Consider the following 15232-nt stretch of genomic DNA (forward strand, 5'->3'; position numbering starts at 1 on the left):
GTAGAGACCTATTTCATGTTACATAGAACTCAATTTAGCTTGGCACTGTAAAAGTTGATTTTAAACTGTGAACGATATTGATTACGTAGGTAATCAATATCGGATGATTACACAATTACGCGAACAAATTCTCTTCCTTAAGTTTAGCGTATAAAGGACAGGCAAATAAAATCCAAGCTGCATTAAAAGGGACTATATGTATGCATAGATTCGCTTAATAAATAAAAAAAACTTCACAATAGCTAACTATTTATGTTTTTTAAACTTCATCTTAGGTCGCGCCTTTTCCATGTCATTTTCATTGTAAAACTTCCTGTAGTTGACATTCTTGTACTGGAAGGGTTTCACGTCGTTTTTGGCCTCGGCCTTCTTGTGGCCTTTTTTGAAATCTCTCTTCGTAAGGTCGACGTTGCGTTCCGACTTATCCATTGATATTTTTCGTTTGCGTTTAGTTTTCGTCTCTTGAGTTTCGTCATCTATAATCACAACTTCAGAGTCTGTCTCTTTAACATTCATGACATCTTCGATCTTCGCTTTAGCTAGTTGCAGCTTGGAAAGCACCTCAGTTTTGATTAGTTCATCACCTTTTCCTAAAGCGGTAATTTTTGCTTCCTTGTCTTTGAATTCTTTCATCTCTTCCATCTGGAAAATTTCAATTTGTTAATAATTGCGTCATTTTTGCATAGAACAGATACTAATTTAGATTGGGAAATAGTTTGAAGGAGACTTGTATAAAAATATAACGGTGAATGGGGGCAACAATTTTCCCAATTACTATTTCAACATACAAAGAAAGACATAGTGAACTTCAAGACTTTTTTTGAGGTCTCATCAGAGCGAGTTCCTGTAAAGAAACCTGGAAGGAAGAGTTCTCTTATACTGCAGTCATGAGCATGGCCCATTCAATACATATATATTTATATATATAAAAATATTAGGATATTTTGAAAACATAAATGTTGAATGGTGCCTTATTGACGACAGTGTAAGCGAACACAACTGTGAACTGCGGTGTCTTTCAAATAACAAACGAACTCGTGATAAATGTACGCCCAGGTTCCAAAACATCCTCCACTCGTAAGGTGATATGAAATCGTAGACATGTTTTATAATAAAAGACAGGTAAATTGTCGTTTGGCATCCTTTTCCCATTTTAGATAAAAAGATTAAGTTAATTCGCCACACAATGAGATAAATATATACCTGAGCAAGCGAACGATACTTTCTGTAACGGTCATACGGCGGAATGAATAACTTTGCATCCACGTTCAAATCAGACACCTGCAATGGAACATACATTTTAGACAAAATAATAAAACAAAACCTTTTGCCGAGAGCCCGTGATTCAGAAGACCCAGCACCCTAGGCGACAAGATTATAATTTTTTTTTTCCTATCAAATGAAATTCCCGATATGTCTGGTGTCCGATTTTATTCAAGTCACCTAAAGGCATTTGACATCACTTTCATAGTAACCGCCATCTAGTGGCAAGTAGTCATATACAGGTAGTACTAGTGAAGTAAATAGTCGATAAAAAATATGACAATTAGACTTTCAGTCTAATTTCTTTATATTCTATTCCAATAAATGGTTTTTAATACTTTAAAAAATAAACTAATTTACACAAGAAAAAATACAAATGATAGGTTTCACAGTCTGTATTTCCGTATTTTATAACTAGTTCGGTTATGAAAAGGAAAAAAACACTGGTCTGTAACATATGAATTTCTGGATTAAAAATAAATGTTATAAAACCTATAATTATGTGCAAGTGAGATGAAATGCCGGTCTCATATAATATAAATAGTCATAACGACTCGAAAAGAAGAAATGAAAATCTTATTTACCACATTAATACAGATTATTTGGCTTATCAACAAGGCCAACCGTGAATGAATTCGCCGCTAAGGTCGCTGTTTACTTGTTGAGCATGTTAAAATGATTTTTATATAAAATGGCCATTTCGTCACTGTAATGCGTATAACGGACTCACAAGCAAGAGATAAATGAACGACTGTATTGTCCACATGCAATAGTAAACAGAACCTCCCTCGTCATTGACGCCGACTAGCTAAATAGGACAACCCTCAGTACAATAGAGAGAATAGGTATATTTTATGATTTTTTTCTATTTTTCCCTATTTTGGTAACCTAACCTAGTAATGCACGTAAAGTATACAATTTCTATCACAGAAGAGTTTTTACCATGTAATAAGTTATTCAGATATATTTTTATTATCCTTTTCTAATCGATTTTCACGAAAATCAACTTATCTACTAGACACGTGTTACTGGATGATTCTGAGTGAGCTTAGAAAATTAATATTAAAATCTAAAATATTCCGCTGTGACGTAAACCATTTTCGGGAACGATGTTGTTGCCTTCCTTAGCCGCTTTTACTTCCTTAACCGCTTCGTGTCGTACTACATTCACTAAAGGATTTAACTACAGCGGGGCGACTCGTGCCTAATAGGTAAGTTATTATTTTTTGGTCACTGTCGCCAGCGATCCTCCCAATCTGAGACCATTTGACCAATTTCCCTGAGATACCTTTTTTTGTTAACTGGCAACCCCATGTTGACGGCGACCCGTTAAATCTACCTGTACCTTTGCAGAACCATCAAATATGTATTTCGCTTTAATCACTTGATGTAACTAAATTTATACTTACTACGAATAATTTCCTTTTGGACATTGCAATCCACAAAAATAATTGAAATATGCGAGTTTATAACAATCAGCTTTATTCATGTACTTACAATGCCGCAATATGTCTTGTACGTGGTCTTGAAGGCTTGCACTTCGGGTTGCATCGGGAGCTCGCTTGCAATGTACTCGTTGATATCAAAGCTTGTGCGTGTATCTTCACTGGAACGGATAATGTATTGATTTTATTAATTATCTTTGGCTAGCGGCTCGTTCCGGCTTCGCTCGGGTAAAACCATATTAAATTATACACCTAAACTTCCAGAGTAATCACATTATTTATCGGTGAAAACTGCATGAAAATCCGTGCAGTAGTTTTTTTATTTAGACTTTGATGCTATATGTATATATGATTGGTCTTAATGCCAGCTATACACTGTCGTCGAACTCGGACACACAACGATGCGAATGCGTAAACGATTGCGTAGTTAAAACCAGCAATGTGTACCGAAACTGCCAAAGTACGACAAACTGTTCGACGACAGCGTGGAGCCGGCATATCAAATAGTCGAATCGACGCGCTAAATAGAATCTACAGCATACCTGAAGTCGGGGTGATGGGAGAAGTCGTGGACTTGGTAGTTGGCGGCCAGATGTTGTGAGACTGTCACCATGGTGCGCAGGCTGCTCGGCATCTGGTACAGCTGGGGCTCCACTGGCAACTCGCGGCACTGACACAACATTTATTACTAGCTGCGCCCCCGGGCTTAGCTCCCGTGGGAATTTCGGGGCAAAAAGCATCCTATGTGCTAGTCCAGGTTATATTCTACGCGTGTGCCACCAAATTTCAGTTGATTTTGCGTGAAAGAGTAACAAATACATATATGCGCACAAAATTCTCATTTATTAGTAGGATTTATTTTATTTAAAACTATTACAAAAATTACAAAAAATATGTATGTACAAATGGTGGACTTAGTGCCGTATGGCATCGTCATACAATATAGATACTTTTTTCTATGTGTCATCAACAACTAATTATATGGGGCTTTATCACTATAAAGCCACATATCAGTGGGCACTCCCACAGGTCAAATAGAGTAAAAAAGAGTTATCGTTAATTACATTTTAATGAGAAATACAAAATACTAAATGTTACTATAAACAAAATTATAGGTACATTTGATAATCGTGTTTCATTATGTGAATGCATTTATACATTTTACTAGCGGCCCGTACCGGCGTCGCTCGGGGAAAAACATAATAAGTTATACACCTAAACCTTCCACAGGAATCACACTATCGATTCGTAAAACCGAATGAAAATCCGTTCAATAGTTTTAGAGTTTATCGCGAACAGACAGACATACGCGGCAGAGGACTTTGTTTTATAATATGTAAAGATTTTTATACACATGCAACTATCTAGGATGTCAACTCACCGACAGTATCATCCTGTGCAGGGCGATGAGGTTCTGCTTGACGAAGGGCGGCATGGGGTTGCAGCACGCGTGCACCCCTTGCACTTCCCGCGGGAGAGTTTCCGCCAGCGACAGCAGCATGTGGTTCGGGAGCAGATAGCTGGATGGAAATTAAAATTCTTTATGGCGTGTTAAATGTTTTTAACCCCCGACGCAAAAAGATATAGATTTTTTGTGTCATAGATAATTTTATCCCGAGTGTTCTTAGCCATTTTTTATGAAAATTGGTTCAGCCGTTCAAAATTTGTAGCGGAATGAATATTGAAAGTCGGGGGTCTTTTAATTTGTCTAACAAATAAATTTGTTTTTCGATAAGAAATTGATAGAAATGTCAGGTGGCGCGCTAATGTCTCCAATATTGCACGGATTCGTGTTTTTCCTTAAAGCGACAGGTATGAATACAATGTACGACGATAATAATAAATATTGATTAAATACAGCATACCGCACTATACATTTTAATGATGTATATTATGCTGTATTTAATCAATATTTAGAAACCGAAATGTTTAGCTATAACGTGCATCCATGATCGTTCAATGATATCCGTTAATTTATAGTATAGTAACTGTGTCTCCTGGGTTTCATTCCCTACGCCTGCGGTTTTGGGTGTGTTGTGTTCGGTTCTTTGTCCGTCAGACCCGCTTTACAAGCTTAGTGCTTAGTGTGGGTCGTTGAATGTTGTCAATTTATTATTATTATATTTATTACTCTACAGTCGACACTATTTAGTCATTTTTTTTTGTAATTTACTCTTGTTATTGCAAAAAAAAAGTAAGTATAGATTAAGATACCTTCCACGTATGCAATAATACATTTATTGTAGTAGGAAGTAATTATCATGCAGGCAATGAATTTCGCTGTGATTGTTATCGAAGAATTGGACACGAGGACGACACAGCGCCTTGACCCCGATACCTTGATCGCCGCATCGACTCAATCGACTGTACCAAATATAGATAAAACATTACGAACGTGGCCTCTTCATATTAACGGTAATAAAGTTGCATTTCTCCATACCTGTCACGGTATTTTTCACTCTCTATTTTCCTTAATTCCTCATTTTCATTAACTGAATGTTCCTTATTTGTCAATGTCATAAAAATCTTCGATTCGCCGATTATTTATTACAAATTGTTAATCTTGTAAATAAAAAAAAGGATAGAACCGTTTATTATGAAAATGTGGTGGAGGTTCGTAAGGACAGACCTTTTTACAAGCCATTATTTTACTTTTACCTAAAATATGAACGGCGCTGTATTTGAACGAGCGAAATACGAAACAAAACATTCTATTGTTGTCCTCCAGTCTGGGAGCGAAGAGAAAACATGGGATGTGCAAGCTGCTTCTCTTCCCACGCTGTTTGTTAAAGTCAATCAAGGGAAAAGGCACAATCGTAGATTTTTGTACTACTACGACTAAGCGACCTAGCACAATTTTAATTTCAATTCCGCCAACCAACCGTCAGCTAAACATGGCCTTCGAGAACCTTTGGGCTGTCTTCCACGTAAAGTAAGTAAGAAAAAAGACTTCATTGCACCTAAAACGACATACAAGAATTTGAACAAGCCAACTAGAAAACTAACGCTAGCGAATCTCTTCCAAGCTAGCTTGAGGAAAGGAGATAATATGGAAAAAATGTCAGATGCGGCATTTTTCAGTATGATCTTCGACTTACGTGGTACTTTCGTCGAGTAGCCGCGCCTGCGCGTCTCTCCACTTGTACAGCATCTTGAGTGCGGACATCTGTCTGGTATTGAAGGACTTCTTCGAGCGCACGTACAGCGGCATGTGGCTGTCGTCGCGCACTACCTTCTTGTTGTATGTCTGTAGAAACCGCAAATACATTATTATATTTCTCAGAAGCGTCCAGAGAAGAGAGAATGTGTCACATTTAGGTGGCTAGGCGTTTAGGAATTGTTCTACTAGTATTACAAACGACAAAGTTTAATAAATAAATGCGGCGGGCGGAGTTAGTGATGGAACAAAGAAACTAGCATGACGACGTGAAACTAAGACGTAAAAATAAATTATTCAGTCGTCAACGACGAATAGTTCTAGATCGTGCGCTTTAGTAGATGATATTCTCTGTTGGTTCTCCTTCTTCGTCGTGCTAGATAACAGATGCAAACGCGACTGTACGTACATTGTGTAGTTTGTACGTGCCCTATTTTTAAGCGCAAGGTAAAAGCAGCAATGTACTTCGAAACTACCAACGACGGAACTATTATTGCACTGCTATAATGTATTGCTTAATGTGGGCAAATGCCAGCAGTTTCGCCGCTAGGGGCGCCGATGTCGTGAAATGATAATTCATCCTGATTCCACGGTGCAGATGATGAGGTAGATAACCGACTGTAATTAGTGTAAACGTCACGTTTAACGTACGTCGTAGTGTAACGTCAACAACATTCAATAAAAAATCTTCGTGTAAAGTCCCTTTAATATAACTTATGTGGTTATGTGACTGTATCTAGATGTAACAAACGAGGTGGACTATTATACTGACCGTGCCGCAGATCTGTCGCGACTGCTCGAACACGGCAAGCAGCAGGTGGTCGCCGCCCTGGAGGAGTTCCGCCTTCATCATGTGCCAGATGTAGATGAGATAGTGGGTGTCCATGCGAGCGTACTCTATTAGCTCCTCAGGCAGAGGCCGAATACGCCAGTCCGCCAATTGATAACTGGACATTGAATTTAATGACAATTGTGGCAATGAATGAAACTGATAGACTGACTATCCTTACTAATACTAATCTTATAAATGCATAAGTCCATCTGTCTGTCACGCTTTCACGGCTAAACCGCTGTGGCGATCTTGATGAAATTTGAAAATATAGTTAATGACCCTAGTTATCATGTGAAAATCTGGTCTGTCTTTTACGTTTTCACGGCTAAACCGCTGAGACGATTTTGATGAAATTCGAAATAGATATAGTTAGATCCAAAATCAAATATTGGCGACCGTAGCAGTTAGCAGTTACATGCGAGCAGCAGTTAATTTTAAATAAAATAATATTATTTTTTTTAACTTATTACCATTACTCTCTTCGATCACATTAAATCTTACACTTTGGTACACCAAAGTGAAGAGTTATTTAGCTGCAAGTAATAATATTGAAATGATTGTGAAGGAATATACGATTTACTATTAATATTGTCTAACAATTTTAGGTGAGAAGAAATAGCGAAAGAAACGAATCCTCACCGTTTGTCCGCGTTGACGCCGCAGTACCTGAGCAGCAAATACTTCAAGGCCAGGGATGACATTTTGAGCGTGCGCGCAGCTTGGTGTGTGTCGAACATACCCACGATATAAACGCCGAAATCGCGCTGCAACCACACTACGTCGGACTCTGCGCCGTGAAAAATCTAAACAGATAATTTTGATACAAATATATAGTCAGTACATTAGGTTTAAAAAATAAAATGTATTCATTAATGCTTTCCATTTTGAAGAAATTCGGTAAGCATATAGTTTTTTTTTGTCAAAATAAATTAAGAAAAGTGGCTAGGCAGAAAATTTCCAATGAAATATTAAAAATTGCATCAAAATCCAAGTGTAGTCTAATAGTTATATTTAATACACCAGCAACTTCATGAACACCAGTTACGAGTTTTGATATAACTCAATACATTCGATAAAAATGTTTTTTAAGTTACAATTCCTTACAGTCCTTAGCGTTAGCGTACGTAGTTAGCGCGTTCAACAAGCGTTTATCATTGGAACCGATAATTAAACAAAGATTTATTTTTCTATGAAAAAATCCGTTGTAAGACGTCAGCTGTCTAGTTCTGCAAGTTTGCTGGTGTTTTAAAAATAACCCTGTATACAAAAGGCACTTACTTTTAGCTTTTTCGGATTGGTGAAAATTATGTTCAGCTTGTGTATGTGTTCTCTCAGAGCTAATACATCGATAATAAAATCCCCCCCTTCGGTCGTCGTGATTTGAATCAGACACGTTATGCCTGCAAGTTATTTTTTATATTATTATTTTACGACTTTTTTTAAGACTAACAATCGCAATAATATCAATTAAGATTGGGAATAAACGACACAGCCCTTAATTATAAGTGTTTTAAATTCACGATATTACCCCATTGACTAAAGGTGAGTAACATACATTTTAGATTCCACGTATTATGCCGACCACACACTATCGCTGAACTCGGAGAGTCCAACGCGAATGCACGAACGGAGCGTAGTTTGTACGAGAGATTTTATTTATCGCAATTGAATGCCAGCACTGTATACCCAATCCGCAATGTTTGGCGAATATGTACCGGCCGGCCGGCATTAGATACTTTGGTAACACCGACCTGATTATGTATACCGTGTATATCAGTATGTATCGGCTACAAATTATAGCGAAACAGTTCGCCGAAAATTGGCGGATTCGGCATACATTGCTGGTTCTTTACTGCGGTAAATAAAAGCTCGCAAACTACATAATGTTCTCAACTCAATCTTTGTGGTTGGACCTATTTATATGTATATTAAGTATATCACATCAAGGTGCTTCTTGCATAAAGGCACCTGACATTAGCTAACAGTTTAAGTACCTTGATATGTCCTGTACGAATGATGCTCAACATCAACAGCTAGTTCTTTCACTTCCTCCAAATGCTTGACCAGGTCGTCAAGTTGGTGCTCAGTGTCCACGTACGTGAGCTTGGTGTCCCCAAGCGGGGGAGGGAATTGGGGCGGCGAGGGGTCGGGGTCAATGAACTCAGCAGCCGGGTGGTACAGGTCCAATTCCACTTTGTATGGATGCTCGTAGCTGGAACCCCCACATATGCAAGTTTTATTTCATTCACAGTTGCAGAAATTTTGTAGAAAAGAAAAAAAAAGTCATCATTCTTCATAGCTCTTCCCTTAATGGCATAATGTTACGTTATTTATTTTTTCTGGATATTGACATATTGTAAACTAAATAATTTGGTCTAATCAAACACTATCAGTTTTAAAAAGGTAGCTATTTGTCTACAGGACTTAAGACCACTAAAATTTTTATGACCAAGTAGCCTAAGCTACCAAAAAGTACCACGGTTTAGTACCACGAAAACAAAAACTAAACTCAGAAATACATCAACACCAATTTAATTTGGAAAAATACTACATAACGGATTGTGAGTATTGATTGCATATGGGAACATTGGATGGCAGATTGGAACCAAGGTCAAGGTTTTAGGGCCTTATTAAAGAACTTATTATTCCAAAATTTTATATATCGCTCATTTATTGTGGGGATTAGTTTATCTTCCTATTAGAGCTCGTCTCTAAAGTTTTTTCACTTTCATCCTACATGTACACTCCACATGTAGGATGAAAGTGAAAAAACTTCAGACACTAATTAAAGTGGAGTTTGAGTTCCGCTTCTATTCTAATTGCGCATTGTAAACGGTGACGGGTTATATTAGAAAATATCGATCAATTGCGAAATCTTTATTTCAGTAGAGCACATTATGACCAAATTTTGTGTAGTAGAAAAGTAGTAGAAAATAACCTGGAATAACACATAAGGTAGGTATTTGTTATTTCAGGAATTCTCGAAATTCTCACGGGAGCGAAGCCCCGGGACGCAGCCAGTAACTCATAAATAGTAATCTTTCAAACCAGCTAGCTTTGCTCGAACATCAGGTACACTGGGGCAAATAGAGTACCAATCACGGAACCCTTCAACTGCGTCAATAGCCGCATCTGTCATAAGTGCTCAAATGGGTTATTATTCTATTGTGTCCGATATAGCCACTCTCGACCTGTTACTGTGGTTTGTTCTTCAATTGACAGCGTGCAGGACTGCACATTGAATATAGCCTTGGGGGAACAAGATGCAACTGGCGGCCATGTTTCTCGTCTGCTACAAACTAATGTTGATGTGTTCAAATATCCTCGAATCTATACGTAGCTAGTAGCTCTGAAGAATTCAAATTTTACAAGCATTCGGTTAACTTGTTAGTTATTTATTTATAGTTAAAAAACTGTCAAATTATTATTCGTCATGTTATCGCTAAATCCGAAAAATAAAAAAATGTGAAATTATTATTCGTTATGTTATTTACTGTTTATTTTATCTAAAAATAATATGTTGTTCCTTCTAACACAAGAAACGTATTTTATTGTAAAATTTTCACCACAGAAAGAAACTGCAAGCTGCAAAAAAGCTCAAAACCTTTTATCCCGAGAGATCCATTCTAATCCATAAACCCCTGGGGAGCTTCAAGTACATATTAGTGAATATTAGACGTACATGAAGTACCAAATAAAGGAATTTATTGGAACTTATGTATCAATTTATCAATCAGACGCGCTAAGTAATTTAATTGACTAAGGAGCAGACTGCTTATAATATAAACGCTTCGGTTCTACATTGATTTTTGTATTGAGCATTGACAGATTATATAGATAATAGCGCCGGTTATCAGTACAAAAAAAACATTGAAAAGTAGATAATACAAAGTGATCTTCGGCATTTGAACAAATCCAGGTATACAACGAGGAGATAGTACAAGTGATAGAAATATGGCATTTTCCTATGAGCATCTTCTGGCTCACTGTTCAAAGAAGAATCATCAAAAAATGTATTATTTAGAGAAATAGAAGGAATATAAAAACGGTACCATATGACATCAATCAACTCACGACTATATCGCCGCTTATCCCCGTCTCACGCAAACGTTTACTCCAACTAAATATATAATTTAGATTACTGTTTAACAATAATCGCGGTAAAAAATAAAATGTTTAGAATAAAATATTTGTCATGCATGTAAATGTGACGTCTCGACAGCAGATCTATAACAGACCACAGAGTAAAAAAATAATTAGCCTGTTGAACTTACCCGATGGCTTCTCCTTCGTCGTTATATATAATATTAAGTGCGAGTGACTTGATACTGTTTGGTTTGTCTGATATTGTTGGCACCCACAAACTCTCAGAGTTGTCTATGGTGTCTTTGAATGATAACTGTGGACGTGGGATATTCTTGGCGCCAATAAACGTCGTGGATCCCATCTGAAAACCATCAAATTATTTGAAGTACCGCCAGCAATAACATTCAGCGAAAATGAAATATTATTGATGGTTGAGTTGATGGCGAAAATCGTGATTCAGGTTGCTATACGTGACAAATTTTAATAAAAAAATATTTGAGTTTAGATTGATGATCTAAGAAGTAAAAGTTAACTTCAACAAGTCAAAACTTCTGCAAATAGAAAATTTAATTCTGAACTGAGGAATTATTAGGGCTCAAACCAATATTATTATATCTTAATTTTTTCGCAAAACGGAGTTTTGTATGGACGACGTATTATGATAGATATCAAAATCAGTACATACGTTTATCAACACGATAAACTTAACTCGGCTTCCTCTGACTTCGAGGGTTAAAAAAATAAAAAATTGCCAACATCATAATTCAGAATTTACTAATGACTGTTGGTAGAATTATTTATTTATTAATGTATACATACATTAATAACAACACAAAAGAGTAAAAATAAATCTCTATGGTATTGATTCTGTAGTGTTATGATGAACGATACCTTTATCTTGGCAATGATCGGTGCATTATTCCACGAAGACACGCTCCGCACTGTGTTGGCCAAATTGTCGGGCTTGTTCACACCACTCTCTGTATCAATGTTTATGTTCACGCGGTCCAGCAAAGAGTCATTCACGTCTATTATTTTCTCAATATTGTACTCTAATTCATTTCTGTTGAAGAGAGGCACTTTGTTTAAAACAAAAGTAGGAACGTGCTTGTGTAACCAGGGATCGTAAATATACCTATGACAGTCGATAAATAAATAAATAATAAAGAAATCTTGTCGTCAATTTAACATTGAACTATACAATGAAATTCGCTGGTATAAGCAAGAGTAAAGATATGGAATAAGCATGAATTCGCAAAGCAAAATTTCATGGCAAGTGGGTGGCGGTGATGAATAGAAAATCCAGATAATATATAAAATTCTCGTGTCAAGCATAAACCTCAGTTTGACCTCAGCGATTTTGATGAAATTTTATATGAATCAGTAGGTCTGAGAATTGGTTGTTATCCACCCGAGCGAGGGGTGGATCGGTCGCGGGGTCGGGCCGCTTTTATATAATAAAAGTATAATTTAAAAAATAAGAAGCAATAAAATTGGTCCATTCATAGCCTAACCTAAAGCACTACCTACATGAATTGTTTTGAGAAACGCATACAAGGCATGCAAAAAATGTTATATCAGAAACAAAACTGCATCTTTGTTGAATATTGCTGCCCCGCGTGGCTATATGTACTTGATTTTCAGGTTGAATACATACAAGTAAAGTTTTTTTATACAAATATAAGACTAAATCTATTACATTGGAACTTTTACTTGATATTACTTGACATGGACCAGTCTTTTTGTATAGCAACGAAGCGTGGCCAGTGCTTGAGCAGCACAAGAGGTTGCGCATCACGGAGATAACAACGCTGCGCTAGATGTGAGATATCAATTTTGTTAAATCAAATATCAACATTCGCGGCTGTCTTCATGTTCGTAACATAGCAGACACCCAGAAGACCCGCCAACCGGCAAATTATGCATGGAACAAATGTTTGGCTAGGCCGCTTCCGCCTGGTCCTGGCAGTAGGGGACAAACCCATTACGTCGTCAAGGATGATATGCGTGCCAACGGTGTGAAAATTAAGGAAGCTATGAAGACTGTTGCACAGTCTCCGTCTTCCTAGTGCAGAAGAAAATGTAAGAAAACCAACGTTGGGCTACTAAGCTTTATCACTGAGGAAGAAACCATGAAACAACCAGTCATGTCCTTATTTGAGAGATATGATTTAATTTGGCCAAACCACTTTGGCTTGGCCTGGTCATGACAGTTTGAGCTCAGTGGTTAATTACACTGTCCCAGATAGACAAAGTGTTGGTTTGTTTCCAGAAGGTTTTCATAACATAATAATTTTAAAAATTACTCAAAAATAATTTGATGCATTTATAACAATACCAGTTTTATATGATATAGTATATTGACAACCTTTTTATTGATTTATTAATACATGGAAAACATCAGTTTATATATATAATGTAAACACTACATACAAAACAAGTGACCATTAACTTGTTCTGTTGATACATGGTTTGTTTATATTTTTTTGAATACTTACACTTTCAACTTCACAGTAGGTAGCTCTGTTATGACGATTTGGTTTGATTGCATAACAACATTTTCACTTAACTTGCTTTTGACAATGTTGAAATTTGTGAATGTTTTGAACATCTCATGGGAAGCACCGGCTGGCAACTGGTTTGAAGATTTGATTGTTTTGTTCATGGTGGAATAACCACCCTGTAAAAAATAAGAAATATATGTTTGTTAAAATGTTGTATCAAGTTGTTCCCACAATTATTTCTTTCAGTGAAGTTTAGGACCCCAATTTTAGCTGCTAAATTTTTTTATTCTAGTTTTGCAGGTTCCTTACGTCAGGTTGAATTCTCTTCTGTCATGGTAGAGCTACCAGAGCTACCCTAACCATGGTTTTACCATTTTTTTACCATTTACAAAAATTTTCTTTAATTCCTTATTATGGAGCAGGTTTTAGTTCAGAAATTTATTACTTAAATAATTTCTCATTACTTTCGCATTTATAAATATTGAGTAGTATGGCAACTAAATAAATAACAGCCTCAGCTGTTTTTAAATTGGGCACAATTGTCTTTAGACAAGTTTAAAAATTAAGGTCAACTCCTTCAACTATGTGTAAGTAGACAAATACACATATTTACAATACTAGATGTTGCCTAGGGCTTTGCTCCCATGGGAATTTTGACATAAAATATCTAGGATAATGTACCTATCAAATGGTGAAAGTATTTTTGAAATCAGTTAGGTAGTTTCGGAGATTACACACCTCAAACAAACTCACAAAAAATTACCTTTTTATAATTGTATAGATAACTTAGAACTTATGTACTTGTACTTATGATGTGATGTCAAGTCTAGTTGAAGCTGAATTTGTACATTCAAGATTTTTTTTAAATTTATACATATTTAGTACATGATTTTCAGTTAGTGCAGAATATAAAATGTTATATTCTATAAACATTTAATAGAAACACATAAAAAACTACAAAAATATCCTATATATTGTAATAAAACCACAAAATGTCCTGTCTTAATGTTTACCCCTACTTAACAGAAAAAACCTTTGTAAATTAGATTCTCCCTTTTAACAGTAAATAGCTGATAAATCATCAGACTTGGGCATTCCCAAGCCTGACGATATATAAGTAGAGTTTATTGGGTTTTCTTTCACCAAGCAAGTGACAATCTATCAAACCATACTACATTGTGTAGGTAAACACATGTGGTATGAGTAGATGAATAATTTTTTTTAATTTTTAATAACATGCCTAATCTGTCACAGGCCTTGTGATTAAGGAAAGGTAAAGGGAAATTATCAATATACACCAGTTATCCTATATCCTTGAAGATTAAGGTGCTAATTTTTAGTTTTTATGCGAAAACTACATCGTCGTATTCATCTTTCTACAGTTTATAGACTATCTGATGTCTACGAACGATGGTCTTCTTTATTAAAATTATTCACGATTGAAGTAAAGAAAAATCCAAAAACATAGGATAAGATTCTAGTTCCAAATCATCACGATGATTAACAATCATTTAAGTAAAAAACTCAATTAACTATGCAAATATTTACAAAGATTTTCGGTATTGCGAAGTTACCTAAATAGTGAAAACCTGAAAACACATGCTGATTGTTGACAATCCAGTTCCTCATCATGCACCAAATAAATAGAAACAGGAAATAAAACACACCTTAGTCACTGATGCCAAATGGGGATAAAATTCTGGTGCCTCTGGATTCAAATCGGAATGCATTTTGTTGGAAAATTATAAGCGTTTTGCTAAAACTAAAATGATAAAGTGCGGAGCTGTGAAGAAGAATGAAAGATGATGGGTGACAGAGAGATTGAATGGAACGATATATTCAAATTTCATTCAGTATGTTAGTTCATTCAGTAAGTGATGTGCTTATGTTCGACTGGTTTATTGTTTATCGAGTTAATCAAGCACAAACTTTAGCCACTCGATTT

General features: G+C 36.2%; 1 protein-coding gene across 1 annotated transcript; it reads right to left on the reverse strand.

The window, feature by feature from the left end:
• Positions 1–178: 178 nt before the first annotated feature.
• Rrp6 lies at positions 179–15112 on the reverse strand. The gene is made up of 14 exons (XM_053768561.1): positions 14955–15112; positions 13282–13463; positions 11675–11846; positions 10972–11144; positions 8692–8909; positions 7976–8097; positions 7337–7500; positions 6638–6812; positions 5807–5955; positions 4090–4228; positions 3251–3378; positions 2761–2869; positions 1204–1281; positions 179–642 (listed from the first exon to the last, which is right to left on the reverse strand). The coding sequence occupies exons 1-14, from the start codon at positions 15015–15017 to the stop codon at positions 247–249; spliced, it is 2268 nt and encodes a 755-aa protein (XP_053624536.1). The 5' UTR covers positions 15018–15112; the 3' UTR covers positions 179–246.
• Positions 15113–15232: the final 120 nt, after the last annotated feature.

The sequence above is a fragment of the Plodia interpunctella genome, chromosome Z (assembly GCF_027563975.2).
Source record: "Plodia interpunctella isolate USDA-ARS_2022_Savannah chromosome Z, ilPloInte3.2, whole genome shotgun sequence".
Lineage (NCBI taxonomy): Eukaryota > Metazoa > Arthropoda > Insecta > Lepidoptera > Pyralidae > Plodia > Plodia interpunctella.